General features: G+C 24.9%; 1 protein-coding gene across 5 annotated transcripts in view; it reads right to left on the bottom strand.

The window, feature by feature from the left end:
* Nucleotides 1–5,311: 5,311 nt before the first annotated feature.
* Nucleotides 5,312–13,213, bottom strand: part of LOC117179356 (protein ECT2) — a 93,222-nt gene continuing 85,320 nt past the window's right edge. For 2 of the 5 annotated variants that reach the window (XM_033371052.1, XM_033371054.1), the window contains 2 exons: nt 11,925–12,043; nt 5,312–6,436 (listed from right to left, as the gene is read on the bottom strand). In XM_033371052.1, coding sequence (XP_033226943.1) covers nt 6,394–6,436; nt 11,925–12,043 — 162 coding nt within the window. In that variant the 3' untranslated portion in view covers nt 5,312–6,393. Of the gene's footprint in view, nt 6,437–11,917; nt 12,044–13,213 lie in introns of those variants that run through there. The other 3 variants (XM_033371055.1, XM_033371056.1, XM_033371053.1) reach the window with 2 other exon arrangements.

Here is a 13,213-nt window from a genome sequence, read left to right as displayed (position 1 = left end):
ATTTTTGCTTTCTGCCTTTTTAAATATGTATAAGGTATTATTTCTCACCATTTTTTAGTAATAATATCTTTCGAAATAGACACTAAAATCTCTTACAACTTTATTTTTGCAAAATGTTTGAAAATTATTTTCTTTGAGAATAACACAAAAATTTTTGTTGTTGCAACATATCTAAAATTAAACTTTTTGTAGATCTTTTAAAAGGAAACAACTTTGTTGTCTAAATTTTTTCGTATCGCGTATTTTTTTAAGAAAATTAAAATGCTTGATTTTCAGAAAAATGGACGCTATTTTATTAATTTTCAAAATTGTTCTGTTGATTTTGAAAGAACGTAAAATTTCTAATTAGAATAAAAAAAGAAGAGTTAAATATCATAATTGGTTGAAAAATACAGCATTAAAAAAATGTGCTAATTTTTTGTCAACAAAAATTGTTTTTTAAATGTTTGACTATAAGAGAAGGTAACAAATGAATATAAATACGTGATAGTTATTTTCATGTATTTTATTACAAGTAATTCAAATATATTTTTAATTAAAAAACTGGAATTTTAAGAATCGAAATCGCGAAGTTAAAATAAAAAATTTACATTAAAAATGAGAGAATTTCAATTTTGGGTTCAAAATGAATTAATCTGAAATGTTGCATTTCTTAATAGCTCAACAAATTAAAAAACTAATGACCAAAACAGTTTGAAAACAAAATTACAAAGTTTTTAACCTAAAAACGTTCAAACAAAAACTGAGTAATTTCAAAATTACATAATTAATTCCAAAAATCGCCTTAAATTTGTAAGAAGGGTGGCCGTTTAAATCAAGGAAAAAAATTCCGGTTTTTTCCGGTTCACAAATATTTTTCAAAGTAATTGAAATTTAAAGATTCGAACCCTGGAAGCTAAAAATTTTTTTCATTTGAAGTGGTAAAAACTGAACTGCAAATTCAAATACTCCAAGTGGAACTATTTACAATTTCTAACTTTTAAAATTAAAGAAATTTAAGAATAAAAAAAATTAATTAAAAAAATACTTCTGCATTTTTTATTTGAAATATTTAACAATCTACATTTGGATACCTATTGAACTTGCTCGAATTTTTTCTAAATGAATATTGTTTAATTTTTATTTATTTACTAAAATTTAGTTTTGTTTTGAAATCTTTTTGAATATTCTGTTAAAATTAATCTTTCAAGAAAAAAATAGTAATTATAATTTTCAATCTTCCCAGGAAAAATCTTCAAACATCTGCATTATGTTTTATGTTTCTTGCAATTAAAAAAAAATTCTAAAGATCTTTTAAAATAATTGAAATTTTTCACAATTTTTTCCTTTAAATCTTCCAGATACATTTATGATTATTTTGGAAATCCTATGGAGTGGTTTGAAATCTTTTTAAATATTCTCTTGTAATAAATGAATGAAAATAAAAACTCATACAATTGTTTTTAAAAGCTTCTCAATTTCATTAGAAAAAATGTAAAAATCTATACATATCTTGTTTTTAATTTATTGAAATCTTGTCAAATGTGAAATAAGGTTTGATTTTTCGAAACTTCTGAATATATCTTAAACTTAACCGAATTTTTGCAAAATGATTATTATTCTGAAATTTTATTTGATTGATAATTTGTCATTTGAAATAAATAGTCAAACTTTGCTAAGTATTAACAAATTCCTTAATACAAATTTTTCAAATTGAATATTTCAGACTAAAACAGGATTTGAATAGGATTTGGAAATTATTGAATTTTAAAAAACTTGAAACGTTTTTTACAGAAAAAATTTAATTTTAAACATTTTACAATGCTTTCAACTGAAACTGTATCCTTAAAAATGAAGAAAAAAAATGGAATAATTGTGGGGTAAAATATTATAGAATTAAACACGGTAATCTAAATTATTTCGGAAATGAAAAAGTTAACAAATGAACTTAACATTTAACAAACAAAAAAGTTAAAGTCAAACCAGTCAAAAAATAAATTCCTGGAAAAATATTTCCACACAATTCCAGCACCATCAAGTAATTAAATAATTAGATATTATTAAAAATTTAATAAATTATTTCTTTCATTTGTTTCTAAAATCCAAAAATTTGAATAATTCAAATTTTTATTTTATGTTCTTATACTCAAAACTAAATACATATTTAGATAAAATTAATATGGACACTATATTAATTAAATTCAATAAAAACCACTTCAATTTCCTAACTTTCCAAATAAAAATATTGCAAATTTAATAAGGCAAATGAATTTTTAACCAATAAAATTATTTTTCTACAAAAAATACAATTTTTCAACGACGTACATGAATTCTCAATCGAACAGTTGAATTTTCAACTAAAATACTCAATTTTCCACCAAAGACTTAAATTTTGAACTACAAAATAACAGTTTTAAACAAAAAATGGATGTTAAATTTTCAGTTAAAAATATTAATTTTTCACACGAAAAAAAATCTCAACCAAAGCAATGTAAAATATAAATTCATTTGTTAAATTTCAAGTAAAAAATATTAATGTTCCACCAAAGAGATGAAATTTTAACTAAAATGATGAAATATTCACTTGGAATAGTTACATTTTCAGTTACAAAATTATTTTCAACTAAACAAACACAAAATTCAAAAAAATATATGACAGGAATAGCTGAATTTTAAACCAAAAAGATGCAATTTTAACTAAATTATGAATATTTAACCAGAATAAATGAATGTTCAATAACAACAAAATTAATGTTCAGCCAAGAAGAATAATTTGTATAAAAAAATACGACTTTGCAAAAATAAAAGATAATTCTTCAATCAAAAATTGAACGGTTAAATTTTTAGTAAAAATATAAATTTTCAGTGAAATAAAAACAAATTTCCAACAAAGTAGCTCATTTTCAAATAAAAAAAAACTAATTTTTAACAAAAGAGTTAAACTTTCAACCACATACATTTAAAAAATTTTAATTTTCATTCCAAAAAAAATTAATATTTTAAGCAAAAAGTGTAGTAGTTGATATTTCAATCAAAAAAGATTAAAAATTTTGATCAAAAACATCGGAATTCAACCTAACAGAACGAAGTTTCAACAAAATACATAAATTTTGAACTGAAAACGATTGATTAAAAAAATAAATAAAAGTCAAATTTTCTGGTAAAAAGATAAATTTCAAATGAAAAAAAAAAAAAACATTTTCAACAATAATAAGCTAGTATTTTTGGCTTTGAGAATGTAATGCAACTTTTTTTGTAGAAAATAAATCTATTTTTGTTGAAAAGTCAATTATTAGGCTGGAAATACATTTTTTATTTTTTGAGTAAATGAAATTGAATTTACACATATACTTGACAAAAGAATAAATGAATAAATATTAATTAATTTAAATTTTAATAACATACGTTATTTTTTATTTAAATTCTGAATCTGTACGTCAGTTACTTATTAACTGATTAAAAATTTAAATTTAAAGTGAATAATTTAAGGAAAATATTAAAAAGTAAATTAAATCTTATGAAAACAATAAAAAAACACTATTTTTCTTTTACCTACTCCAATTAATATTAATATTTTATGAAATTTTTGTTCAATATTAGGAATTTATTTTGTTCAAATAATTTTTAAAAGATGCAAGGCTTGGATGTAAATAATACTCAGTTTTTAAATAAATTAGGATTACTTTGTTATTAAAAATCGGATACTTACAATGTCTTCAATAGTCTTGGTAGATTAAAGGCTAAATGGTTAATTAATATTTTCTTCATTCTATACAGGGAGTAAACAGGAAATCAAAAGAGGACAGTAAACAAAAATGTTGAGAGATTTTACGAATTACGACTTCTCCTAAAAAATTTGAAGATTCTTAAAAAGATTCTCAACTTCTTATTCGAAATCTTCAAAAATCTAAATTTTGTCTTAATTTTCTTTAAATCGCTTCAAGTTAACATTTTTTTTCGTTTGGCGAAATTTGCAAAATTTATTGAAGAACAGTTCAGCCGAAAGGATTAATTTCAAGGACTATTAACTAGAGTCTTCATAATTTATTTGAATAATTCGCGGCAAAGAGTGGTGGAAATAAAAAATTTATACTGAAAATTAGAATTTTTTGTTTGTTTACAATTTAACACAAAATAAGAATTTTTAACCAAATGATTTTTTGATGGAAACTTTAAAGATTTTATGAAAATTCTTTATTTTTGATTGAAAATTTAACTACTCTATTTTCGTTTTTATTGGATGAATATAAACCTAAATTATTCATTTATTTCTTCATTGATAGTTGTAATTCATTTAAATATATTTTTCAAATTCAATTTAATTTTCAACTTTCAAAATATATTATTAAAACTTATTAAATTATTAAAACTATATTATTATGGATTTATTTTAAGTTGAAAATAGTAAAACGAACGTTTACATTTTTTAATAACTGATTAAAATTAATAGAAATAATATAATAATAAATTTAATATAAAAAATAATATAAAGGAAAACCTGAAACTCTGAATTAAAAATATATTATTGATAAATTATGAAAAATTGTATTTAAATATAAAATTAACGGAAAAAATGATACATTAATTTAAATTCTTATCAAGACTTTCGGACTGAAACAGTTACAGAAACATTTAAAAAAATTATTTATTTATATTTACTGCATTTATTTACTGCACTTTAATTATTTAAAAAACGGTTAAAATCAAACTTGGGTAAATTTTTCTTCTGAAAATTCGTAAAATTCCCGATTTCCCAGTCCAGCGGTCACCTTATTTTTTATAAGAAAATATTCGATTTTAAGAAACTTCTAATTTTTATTTTTTTTACCTTCAAAACTACATTTTAAAATTCTTTAAATTAAAATATATGTTTAAAAATTAAAAAAGAAAATATTTAAAGTGAAAGATTTTGGAATTAAGCATTCTAAAGTAAATTATATAATAATTTATAAAAATGACAATTTAACAAATTATTTAAAAAACGGTTGAAATCAAAGTTGGACAAAATTTTTCTGATAAAAATTTGGTAAAATTCCCGGTAAAAAAAATTAATTTACTGTCATTTCCCGGTTTTTCCCAATCTCAAAAATTCCCGGTTATTTCCCGGTATCCCGGTCCAGCGGCCACCATGAAGAAAGGAACGAATGAAAAAAACGCTGTATCTTTTCCAATTTACATTACAAAGATCCAAATCTATACAGTCGATTAAATTGAGACGTAAGAAGCAATAATCATACCGTCAAGTTCCTATCATTGACAGCATCCACACATTTACAATAAAAAATACCATGTTTACATAATATGCATATGTACTGAAAAAAGATTCACAATCTACAACTTATTAATTTATTATTTACACGTTCTGCTCTGTTTCTCCTGATATAAACTAAAATATTCCTGTAAAATTCTCCACTAAATAATCGGGTTTCATTAAATTAATAGCTACAAATCATACAAATTATTACAATACAATTTAGACAAATTATTAGGATTAAATCATTTATATTATTATAGGATTCTCACTATTAAATAATTATTTCAACAGACTAACTTAAATCAACTGAGCTGTTTCTATCATTCATTTTTATCTTTACAACAGTGTCTGCTCAACTTTATGAACTTGAAATATGAAAGACGATTTTTTATCCGATAAGAAAGTTTAATCCAATTTTCAAAGTAGATGTCGATTTTGATTTCGTAATTTTTGAAAGTCTTTCAAAATACAAGTATTCTTTGATTTCACTCCATTCTAAGGTACAAGTTTCCATAAAAAAATGGACTTTCTCTATTTGAATTTTCCTAGTGACAACAAAAATTATGCCAAAAAATGTCAGTTGCAATAAATATCAAAGAATTTAGTGTGTCACTGGGAAAATAAATCAAATTCAGGATCCTCGACTGAAAATTCTGATCTCGAAACACGCCAAACTCACAAACGCACCGAGTTTTCATAAATCAGATTTGCTTGGAGCAGTTTTTATTAAATTAAACACTAAGATAACTTAATAGCTGCTTTCTCGGATTTTCCCTGAGACTAAAATTATCAACTTTTTGCGGAAAATAATAAAAACATTCTCCTCTGTACAAAATAATCATCCACTAAGTGTAGTAAATACAGATTAATGACTTGAACGCGTCATCGACGCCAAAAATTCGGATTGGTAAGAAGCGCACTAAAAATTGTCACAAGAGCAATTTTTCGAGGATTTTCACTCCTCTATCGATGAAGTTTTTCTCTTCAGGATCTCCGGGAAAGGAAAAAAATAGAGGGAACTTTATCAATCAAATCGGTCCAAGTTTAAACTCTTCAAGGAGTTTTTCTTTATCCCAAATTTTCTATTGACAATACCCTTCTATTTGGCGTTGAAAAAGACACAAGAGGTACCGTTTCCGGTACAATTTTCGATGTTCTTCTCAAATGTCAGACTTGTCCTGAACTTCCTCCGAACAGTTTCTACTGAGGAGAAAGGTAAAATAAGAAAACGGTGCCAATCATTTTAAATTTAAATATTATCCCCAAGTTTAATGAAAAAAAAGCTTGGCGAGATTGTTAGAAAAAAGCAGCATTTCAATCTTTAAGCAAAAATTTAAAAAAAGATTAGTCTGTTTCTCAAATGTTTGAAAAAAATATAAAAATTGTGACTGCATCATTCTTTGCTTGCAAGTAATCTCTTTTACCAATACTGATAATTTTTAAAATGCTATATTGAGTTAGAAATATTTGAATTAAGCGCCAAAAACAACTCAAAATTGGGGTTAGGTTTAAGTGTGGCTAATGTCTTTCTGGCGCGAAATTTAAATAGGGGAGTTTATCAGCCGCTAGGAAGTGAAAATTCAAATTGGATAAATGAAAAATTGCTTTTTTTAATAGAAAGTATCATTATTCAACCAAACAGTTGCATTTTTAATCAAAAACATCAATTTTCTACTGAAATAATTTAAAATAAAGACTTCAATTTAAAATTTTTAAAAACACACTTTCAACCAAGATACAGATTTTTCTGTTAAGAACAAAAACTTTAACCAAACTGCTGAATTTTTTAGCCAAAAAAAACAAACAAATTTTGTACAAAATAATTGAATTTTCCACTCCACAATGAACATTTTTAATCAAATAGTTAATTTTCAAAGAAATAGTTGAACCTTCTAACAAAATAGTTGAATTTTAATTTTTAAACATTAGCTTCCAACAACAATATTTTTTGTCCAAAATTAAATTATTTGATTGAAATTTTAAATATTTTGGTGAAATTTTAATAATTTTGTTAAATAGTAATATTTAATGTTTAACAATACGACTTTTTTAAATGAAAATTTATCCTTTTGGCTTCGATATTGAACAATTTGAAGAAAAAAATTCTTTCTGGGCTGAGAAATAGCTTTTTGGTGAAAATTCAACTATTTTGTCTTTGAGTCTTTAATTTTTCTTCTTGGTTTGAAAATTCATCAATTTACTTCAAATTTTTTCCCCATGGAAAAAACTTTCATGAAAAATGCAACTCTTCCGTTGAAAATTCGTATTTCTGATTGAATACAAATGTTTCGGATTTAAAATTAAATTAATTTTTTGTTACAAATTTATCATTTTTGGCTAAAAATTAAAATACTTGCTTCAAACTTCAACTGTTTGTTTGGAATTAACTTTTTTGTTGAAAATCCATATTTTCGGGTTGAAAATTAAACTTTTTTTGTAGAAAATTAATCTTTTTGGCTTCAAAATTCAAAAGTTGGATACAAAATTAATTTCTTGGCTGAAAAATTGCGTATTTATGAAAATCGATTATTTCGTTAGAAATTTCTCTTATCTGTTAGAAATATCAGAAATTTAGTTCAATTTTTTCTGCGATGAAAAATTTTAGTTGAAACTTCAATTCTTTCGCTGAAAAATCGTATTTTTTAGTTGAATTCAATTGTTTTCCATTTGAAAAAATTGAAACTTATTTAATTTTCTTCAAAATTGAACAGTTTGATAAAAAAAATTCATTTCATGACTGAAAACTCGTTCTTTTTTTTTGTGAAAATTGATTTTTTCGAAAATGTGCTTTATAGGTTTGAAAATTCAATAATTTAGTTCAGCTTGTTTTCTGAAATGGAAAATTTTAGGTGAAAATTCAACTATTTCGTTGAAACGTCTTTTTTGTGTGTGAAATTTAAAGGTTTTCGATTTAAAAAATTCATTGTTTGGTTGATATATAAAATCTTCCATTTTCCGTGAAAAATGTATTATTTTCAATTTAAAATAAAAACATTTGGTTGAAATTTCAACTGTTTGATTGAAAATAACTTTCTCGTTGAAAATTCAAATTTTCGAGATAAAAAAATTCAAGATTTTTGAAGAAAATTGATCTTCTAGTCTTGGAAATTTAACTTTATAATTGAACTTTTTTTTTCTTGTGAATTATTTATTGAAAATTTAACTATTTTTTTAAAATTTGTTGTTTGAAAATTAAGTTTCTTCACTGAAAATTTAAATTTTGATGTTTGGTAAAAATTCATGTATTTTGTTCAAATTTCGTGTTTTTTTCCAGAAAATTAATCTTTTTAGTATAAGATTCATACTTCATTTAGAAATTCATCTTTTAGGGAGAACATGTGATTATTTGGTTGAAAATTACTGTATTTTGTTGAAAAAATGTTTTTTCTTTTAAATCGATTTTTTTGTAGAAAATCAATCATGTTGATAAAAAACCCCATATATTTAATTTTAAATTCAACAATTTCGTTAAACAATAAAATTTTTGTGAAAATTCATTTGTTCGTGTTAAAAATTCCATTTTTTAAAACTTCAAAAATGATCAATTTTATTTTTAAAAATTTCCTTGGCTGAATAATCGTTTTTGTTCAAAATTAAACTCTTTTTTTGAAAATTCGTAAATTTGGCTTGCAAATTCAACAGCTTGTTTAAAAGTTAAGCTACTTTGTAGAAAATTGATTTATTTATGGTTGAAAATTTATAATTTTAGTTTAAAATTTATTTCTTCAGTTGAAAAATGTTATATTTTGTCGAAAAAAATGCTTTTTGTTGTTGCGAACTTAATTTTTACCTGAAAACTTAACGATTACATTTTTCGTTAAAAATTTATTCATTTTTTAGTTGAAAATTCAACTATTTGGTTGAAATTTCACGTAATTTGTTGAAAATTGATCTTTCTCGGTAAAAATTGATTTACGTGGTTAAAAGATTATCTTTTTTGTTAAAAATGTAAAATATTAGATTAAAAATTCATCTATTTTTATTGAAAATACAATATTTTTACTTGCAAATTTTAAGGGTTTAAAGCTTTTAAATTCGAATTTATTATATTACCTACATTGATTTTAAAATATTAATTTTTTTCTTGTCTTTTTTAAATTCTTTTCTTGCCTTTTTTTAAAATCTTTAACTGGAATAGTATAATTCTCAACAAAAAAAGTCAATTTTAAACTGAAATGTTAAGTCCTCAACTGAAATATTCGAATTTTCAACCAAAGAGATAAATTTTCGATTAAAATGATGAATCTTTAACTGAAATATTTGAATTTTTTAACAAAAAACACGAATTCTCAACTTAAAAGGATACATTTTTACCAACAATAGAAATGGTAAATTTTCAGTGAAAAAAATAAGTTTAAAAATAAAGAGATGAGTTTTTTACTACTGTTATGGAATATACAACTGAATTAGTTGAAATTTCAGTTAAAAAAATTATTTTTCAACCGGAAAAAACGATTTTTCAACCAAATTGTTCAATTTATAACTGGAATAGATTAATTTCCAGTTAAAATAATTAATTTTCAACACAAATGACAATGAATTTTCAACAACAAAAAAATTGAATTTTCAATCAAAATTATGAATCTTCAACCAAAAAAATTTGTATTTGTAGGAAGAGTTTAACTTTCCACCAACTAGTTTAATTTTTAACTAACAAACAATTTTCAGTCGAGCGAGATAAAAAAAATTTCAACCAAACTGTGGAATTTTCAAACAAACAAAAATTTCAATCAAAAAGATTAATTTTCTACCAAAAAAGACGATCTCTTAACTAAATACATAAATCTTTAAAAAAAAATTGAATTTTTAACCAAAAAACGATAAATTTTCAAGTTAAATAAATAAATTCCCAGAAAAAAGACAGTTTAAAAAAAGTAGTTAAATCCAGCAATAGAAAACTACATTCAAAAATAAACATTAAATTGTTATAATTGTATATTACAATTTCCAAAAAATGTTAGCAAGTTCTCAAAAAAATTTCCTGGCTTTAAAAAAAAATGTCCTCGCATTTCCAGGTCTTGCCAGATATATCAAAATTCCCTGACAATTTCAAATTTTCCAGGTGAGTAGACACCCCGATTTTTTATAAGATTAAATCCGATTATCAATTTTCATAAAAAAGGCAATTTTTCTTTGATCAAATCCAAATTTTCGCGGAAGAATATGCCAGATGAAAAAAACGTTCCTGTCTAAATAATGAACGATGAAAATATAGTTTAAATAACTTTTAATGGAAAATATCGTAGGCATTATGCTTGTAAAACTATATTACAAATTCTCTTCTGTGTACGGTTCAAGTACGATAAGGCTTTTTTTTCTTCTTCTCAAAGATATACAAATAACGAATCGAGCGTCGCCAGCGAACATAAGTTACATAGACACAACCGAAAGTCGCCGTCAGTCACACGTTAATACACTACATCGATAGGTAGTAAGTAGTAACAAAAGGCAAAATATTATTGCGATTGATGACGCTAATAAAAAAAAATTGATAGCGTGATAGCAGCTACAAACGATGATGTTAAGCATAAATGAGGACCAAACGAGCCAAACATGATAAATCAATTTTTCCGCACTCGAGGAATAAATTAAAATCTTGTTTTAAAATTTTTCTAGCCCTCAGAAAACTGCATTAATCGCAGCTTTTTTTAATTTATCATGTTTTGATCGCTCATGCCGCAAATAATGTGGATTATTAAGAGACGCTATGAATAAGAATTCGGAACAATTACAGTAAGGACTGAAGGCTTCGGAAAATTTGCAGAAAAGCGATTCGATTCGCAAACAAGCAACACAATTGCTTTTTTTTTCTTGGATTCCGAAGCCAAACAGGAACACAGCGAGGCACGATTTTGATTCGATGAAACACTTTTTTTTCGTGAATATCAAATTGGAATTTTAATCCTGAATTCGTGAATATCAAGGTGGAATTTTAATCCTGATGCCTTGTTGGTTAATAAATCGATTTGTACAGACAAGAGTTATGAACGATTTCGTAGATCGGACAAGGAGCGCAAAAAAAGCACACAAGTCTCTAAAAATATAATACTCATTTTTCAAAAATCACATAGATTTACAGGTATCGGGTGCTCCTCATTCGTAAATCAAACTTGAGTATTTTCATATTCTCATATACATAATTTCTTAAAAACTTTATACTTTAAATTGATCTCAATTCTGTCACTTTCGCAAAAATTCCAAAGTCCTACCCGTCTTGGTAAAATCTTTCTTGGTTTACAAAATTTCCGAGGAAAAATCATCATTCCTCGATATTTAAATTTATTTACTTCTTTTCAAGAGGAGAGAAATCAACTTCTGATCTGATCAGTTTTTCTTTTTTAAATAAATATCCGAGAAAATTTTCGAGAAGAGCTTCGGGGAGGAGAATTAACTTCAGGAGAATGAAGTTTCTTTTTGCTTTGATCAATCTTTTTTAAGGCTGGAATCGAGTCGCGAAACAATTTTCAATTGCACGTGAGATTCTTTGAAATTTTCAATTTTCGAAAAGGAGAAAGATTGTCGAATATTTTTGCGAATGTGACTAGATGGGAGGGGGAGGGGGGGGTTATAAATACAAGGACGTTAGATGGTAGCAGGAGGTAGATGGCAAACTGGAAAGCGGAAAATGGAAATGCTTGAGCAATGGAAGCGAGAGGGAGGTGTGAATTTTTTGAAAATACATTATTACAACCTTCGAAGTGAGGCCATACTGAGTGTGCTGCACTTTGCCTTCCGGGTCGGTTGCACAGACATTGGTGCCATTAGGACTTCGTCTCTATTTTGCGAACCTGGACCACCATTGCCCAGTTCCTAAAAAGAAAAAAAATGATTCAACTTTTAAAAATTATACTCAGAAAGAGGACAAATTTAAATGAAGGGTTAAACGCGGTCGAAACATGTTAACTGAACGAAGGAAAATCGTTCCGCGGACCTATACCAAAACGCGATTTTCGAAAATCTTATTTAAAACAAAAAAAAACTAAAATTAATTTTGCCGTTTCGTTTGCGGAATATTAACTGCATGTGAAAAATGTTCCAAAAAATAAATCAATTTAAAAAAAAATGACAGTTAACCGGTTTAGACAGCGGACCCTTCAAATATATTAAATTATATATTAAGAATATTACAATTATATAAATTAAATATTTAAATTAAGGAAATTTAAATGAGATTAAAATCAAATTTAAAATCTTATTTAGCGTCCAATAATCAAATTAATGTGCAGAATTCCTGAAAATAAAACCAAGAATCCAACGACCAATTTTGGACAACCGCCATGAAATTTTCCTATTGAAATTTGAAAAAAGGTCAAGAAAAACACTTTTTTCTCCTAAAAATGGAAAAATATGATTTGCCTCCTTCGACAAAAATTAAAAAAAAAAAACGATGCTCTCTTCCGGTCACCCGAGAATAACAAAATAAAAATGACGAAAGAAGAAAAAGAGAAGGAAGGGGATTGGGTTGGTTGCCTTTTCATTTTTCTCTCCTCTTTTTTTATTTTTGTCCAAGGAGGAAAATTATTTTATTTTATTTTCTTTTTTAGGAGAAAAAAAGTATTTTTCTTGATCATTTTTTAAAATTTAAATACGAACCTTTTATGGAGTTCATTCAAATTTGGTCGTTGTATTCTTGGTTTTATTTTCAGGAATTCTGCACATCAATTATTAATTTTATTAATAAAAATTATAATTAAATTAATTAACGTATTGAATATGAAATTAATATTAAAGCACAAGTTTTGTGTCTTCGTATTATCTATTAGGCGCCGTCCACAAAATAGTTATTTTTTCAACAACAAAAAAAGATTCTCGATCAAAAAAGATGCATTTTTAACCCAAAAAAACGAATTTTTTCGAATATAGTTGAATTTGCAACAAAAAAATTTATTTTTAACCAGGTAAAATTAATTTTCAATTAAGAAAGATATTTTTCTATCATGAAAGATGAATTTTCAAATAAAATGGAAAAATTTATAACAA

The sequence above is a fragment of the Belonocnema kinseyi genome, chromosome 9 (assembly GCF_010883055.1).
Source record: "Belonocnema kinseyi isolate 2016_QV_RU_SX_M_011 chromosome 9, B_treatae_v1, whole genome shotgun sequence".
NCBI classification, from domain to species: Eukaryota; Metazoa; Arthropoda; class Insecta; order Hymenoptera; family Cynipidae; genus Belonocnema; species Belonocnema kinseyi.
Note: the sequence above shows the minus strand (reverse complement) of the source record. Positions and strands in the feature narration are given on the sequence as shown.